Source organism: Labeo rohita, chromosome 23, assembly GCF_022985175.1.
Source record: "Labeo rohita strain BAU-BD-2019 chromosome 23, IGBB_LRoh.1.0, whole genome shotgun sequence".
Classification (NCBI taxonomy): Eukaryota; Metazoa; Chordata; class Actinopteri; order Cypriniformes; family Cyprinidae; genus Labeo; species Labeo rohita.
In genome coordinates this window covers 22,095,083-22,100,075 of record NC_066891.1, presented here as the reverse complement: position 1 = coordinate 22,100,075, position 4,993 = coordinate 22,095,083, and the positions used below count along the sequence as shown (strand labels likewise).

At 40.7% G+C, this 4,993-nt stretch overlaps 1 protein-coding gene across 1 annotated transcript in view; it reads right to left on the bottom strand.

Moving 5' to 3' along the window:
- The window catches only part of xkr7b (XK, Kell blood group complex subunit-related family, member 7b), an 89,521-nt gene extending 87,009 nt beyond the window's left edge, over positions 1-2,512 (bottom strand). Inside the window, exon 1 of the mRNA XM_051096761.1 lies at positions 1,948-2,512. Coding sequence (XP_050952718.1) covers positions 1,948-2,423 — 476 coding nt within the window. The 5' untranslated portion in view covers positions 2,424-2,512. The remainder of the gene's footprint in view (positions 1-1,947) is intronic.
- Between the last annotated feature and the right edge of the window lie 2,481 nt (positions 2,513-4,993).

Genomic DNA, 4,993 nt, shown 5'->3' with positions numbered 1-4,993 from the left:
TTATTTATTTATTGTATTTTATTTATTATTTTTATACTATTTATAATGCTAAATATCTAGTATGTGTAAAAAAGAATACATTTTCGGAGATTAAATCTCAACTCTATAGGCAAATGAGATACAGATAGAATTTTTCATATTTTTTCAGGGGGAATCTGCATAATAGATTTAAAGATGCTGTATAAATGCAGCATGAAATATCTGCTAGCACAACCATTGCTATATCCAAAATATTTAATAAACAAACATTCAAGATGTTTAGAAATTATGCTATGAAATCTGCTAAGATTTTTGAGGACTTTTTTGGGCGCTGATTTCGTATGTTCACGGCTGACAGAAAAAAAAAAGTTCTCACACACAGATATACCCACCAACCCATGCAAATATTCAGCATTCCAGTTACAACTGTTCACAATAATAAATCATATTTAGAGAATTCAAGTGGGAGGTAAAGAGAGCGAGAGACAGAACGAGAGTGAGAGAGAAGGAAAGAGAGGTAACAGGAATTTGTTGCGGAGAACGATGGCAGGAAATGCTATATCCTCTCCCACACAATCACTGAGACACACAGTCCTCCCTGGCCCTGTGTTAATAATTCAGCACTTAACTACCAGTAAAACACTCACACACATGTGGGAGAGAATCGCTTCCTCTGTCCCTGCTCTTGAATAAAGAAGCGCAGCATCTGACAAGGGAAAAGCATTCCTCAGATGCTTTTTTTCCTCAGGGCGCTTTCAGCAATGCCTATAGAGCTCAAATGTCATTAGCAAAACAAACCTGCTCTGTCCCTCAAATGCCTGTCTGGTTTCTCTCACAAACATGCTGCATGCCCATTCCAGGCCTCGAGAAACACAAAAGCCACAAAGCACAAATAAAACAACGTCTTTGACTCGGTTTCCCTATTACAGTTGACTGTGTCGTCCTGAAGAGCATATGGTGCTCACAAACCGGCCTTGGCACTTTTGATAACTTCTCCAAGAACAGAGAAAACAATTGGAAGCCCTCCACAGAAAGCCTAAAACAAAAGGATGAAGGCAAACAGGCAAAGCAAGAATGAGTTATGATCCTCCCCAGAGAAAACCGGCCTGGAAGTTGTCTGTACTCTCTGTACTTAGCCAGTAATGAACCTGTAGGGTTGCACAATGCCTGTTTTGTCTGAAGAGGGCTTAGACTTTTCAGTTATTTCTAAATCTGTAGACTATTCTTGCAAGATTCGCTGTCGTTTTAAGATACAAGCACATTCTGTCTCTTAATACAGAGGTTCTGTTCTGATAGGGCGCGGACAGGAGGGAAAAGCAATGCTAAATGCAAAATATAAATTCCCACTAACAATATAATTAAGTAGAAACCACTTTGCATGGGAAATAAAACTATATGATGCTTTAGTGCACATTTAAATGCAACATAACGACTGTGTGAAAACTCATCATCCTTCTAAACGATGTAAGAAAATACACAAGGTAAAAGAAAATTAAAATGTGAGTTCAAACCCTGTTTTAGGACTTACTGGACACATTCAGGTGCCGGCGCACAGCGCAGATGTCTTGAGAATCAGAATGCATGTTTATCAGACACTGAGTTGCTCTTATTACTTAATTGTTGTGCTCCAAAGGACACAGTGAACATAAGCCAAATACAACATCCATTTCAACACGACCTGAGGGTGATGTGACCGTGGGGCCACCAGTGATGGCACCGGGCGCTCTGTCCACCTTGGCACACCATCAATGCTGGCAACCAGCACAGACGCGCAGCCAAGAGAAGCGAGCCGGGATGTAGACAGACAGGGATGCAGCTCTTTCCATCTGCTCCCAAAGCATCACCAAGCATGAGAGCCACAATAAGAGACACATCCATTCCAAGAAAACAGACACTATGGAAGGAAAGGAGCACAGAATGCCCAGAGCTCTGGAAGAAGTTCTGGATATTAGACGTAATGCATCTTACCTCCAGACCTGGCCGAGCTGCAAGATGTGGATGATGGACTGGAAGAGCCACACGAGCACTCTGCAGCATTTCCGTGTGCCGTTCGCAGGCAGGGATCTGCCGCTGCCGTTCCGCCGGTCGCTGTCCTTGGTGCTGAAATCGCATCCGTCCCCGTTCGGGGACGCACTCATCTCCGAGTAATCATACACGAACCACCTGAAACTTAACACCTGAACCACCGCGGAGGGAACCACCACGAACACCAACGTGAGCCCGAACCACCAATAGTCCCGCCTCAAGTAGTAGTCCGCTGCCAGCCACAGGTCGGTGGCTCCGTCGGAGAAGAAGACCAGGAGGGCGCACAGCACCCAGCAGCAGTCCAGCAGCGAGAAGCGCTTCTCGGCGCGAGGGTGCAGAGGAGCCGCGCTCTGCTCAGGGCCAAGCAGACACCGAGAAGCGCTCTCACACACGGCTGCTCCATCCGATTTAGCGGCCATGTTTGTTGTAGAAAGAGAGTGGGCAAAGGAAAGCGAAGTACAATGAGAGGGGAGGGGGATGTGTGTGCTGGAGAGTGTGTGTGAAAGCTCATGGGAGAGTTGGGAAAGAGAGAGCGAGAGAGAGAGAGGGGGAAGGGGGAGGGATAACGGACAGACCTCGGGGATATAATTGGTTTGTGCTGGGATACAATCAGCCTTGTTTCACAAACGTTTCGTTGGAAGGACTACAAAGATATGCAGCGTCTTCTGAGACTTTTGGTTTTTCGTTATAAACGACTAAGCCGTGTTAAAATTTAGATTTTACGGTAGTGAAATGAAAATGAATGACTGCTTGATAACTGCTGAACATACAGTCAAACCAAAATTTATTCAGTCACCTTCAGCATTTCCCACATTATCACAGTTTATTCGCTATTGTTTAGAAAATGGTAATAACATATGACAAGAACTCAGAGTTAATCTGTGTCAGAACAAATTCATCTTGATAATGTCAGATAATTTTGATAAAAAGGTATGTAATGGATTACAATCAAACAAAACTATCAACAATGCTTAATTTTGTTAAGTCTGTGGTGTAAAAAGGTCACATTAGCAATTAAAGAAAAAAACACATGGTCAGGTCAAAGTGTCCGAACAATTTTTGGTCCCAAATTTGTATCAATTTTACTGGTAGTCCACTGTATGAACAATTTTTGGGTATAATATGTCACAGTTTACTTTATTTTGTTATCCTCACTTACATAAATGAACTATAGTGTCCTGCACCCACCAGTAAAAAAAAATTATCAAAAATTATAATCTGATGTCTGAATAATTTTTGGTTTGACTGTATAACCTAATGAATGAATAAATGAGCTTTTTGTAACTATAAAAGGAATACACATAGTGAGTATTTTACTTATTTTTATGACAGTCCAGAAAATAAAATAATTTAGTTAAACAGTAAATTACAGTATGCTAGCTAGTGTCATAAAGAAAATGCATCTAATTTGTATCCGAGTTATCATTTTTGACGCATTTACACATTCTAGTGGGAAAGTTAACAACATACTTCCGGGTAGGACGTATTTTAGCTTTCTGTTTGTAAATTTGTAGAGTCAGAATTTAGCATTGCATAATTGTGTGGAATTTACTGATGAATAATTCATTAAACTAACTGCTCAGAGCTGCTGTTCAGTTATGACGTCAATTTATATGCAAGCTAAAAAGTATGATTTTCCTTGGGTTCCCAGTTTGAAGAATCAGTTTTAGATTTATGAGTAATTAAAGAAATTAGGAAACAAGGGAAACATTACTCGAAGAGACATATTTTACTTTACCAGAAATTACACTGTCAAAACAAAAATGTGAATTTTGCATGTTGCTAAGGACTTAAATAGCTATCTGATTTGTTAATCAGGTAAACTTACTAACAATTTGTTGATTGTAGTTAGCAACTTGTTAGCACTTAACGTTTTTAAACACTACACATAATGCATGATGTAGGCCTACAACAGAACTTAAGTCTCTTCTAATAAGGTTAAAAAAACAGATGTTACTCAAACCTATAAGGACTACTTAAAAACAAATACATAAATAAACAAACAAACAATTTGCTGATTGTCTTACGTCTTGTAGAAGTTAAGAAGCGGCGGTCATATATTACTGAACGTGAGCCAGTTAAAACAATCTCATTCATCGAGGCATCTTATTTAATACATTGTATATTTTCCATGTGCTTTCAGGTCCATAAACAGAGAATGATAGCACTTGTGCTTTTGTGGTAAAGGATTGGAAATGGGTTTATTGATTAGTGGGATGGGCGCAAGCGTGGGCTCTCTTTGATATTTAATGTTTGACAGTGCGAGGCGAGCACACGGTCATACTGGAACTGTCATTATGACAGCACGGCTGCATGTTACCACCCCAATCTAATGTACCATACCTAATGCTCAAGCAGTTGGGTGGATGTTGACTCACAAAAATACTAGCAATCAATAAAGCTCACGCATTATTATTAACCATTTTGATGGTGACCTAGGTCTTACAACTATGGTAAAAATGCATATGACAGTGTTTCTCAACCTTGGTCCTGGCGCCCCCCAACACTGCACATTTTGGTATGTCTCCCTTATCTGACACACCCATTTCAGGTCCTGGTGTTTTATTGGGTTATTTTTATATTTTTACCCAGGTGCTGGGTATTTTTTCTGTAACTAAGTTGCTGGGTCATGTTTAACACTGGATTATTGTTTTGTACCCAACCGCTGGGTTAAGCCTGTCTCGAAAACAACCTAGCAGCTGAGTTACAGTCAGTCACAGCGCGGGCTTTTTGAGTCCTGTACTGGAGAGAGCGGTTCTCACCCTGATGAAAAAAAACAGCATATGCTGGTAGTCATGTTTTGATGCTGGGATGCTGGTTAGGTATGTTTTGGTGCTGGTTTAAGCTGGTTCTTTGCTGGTTTAAGATGGTCCTTTGCTGGTTTATGCTGGTCCTTAGCTGGTTTATGCTGGTCCTTTACTGGTTTATGCTGGTCCTTGACCAGCAACATGACCAGCATAAACCAGCAAAGGACCAGCAAAAACCAGCA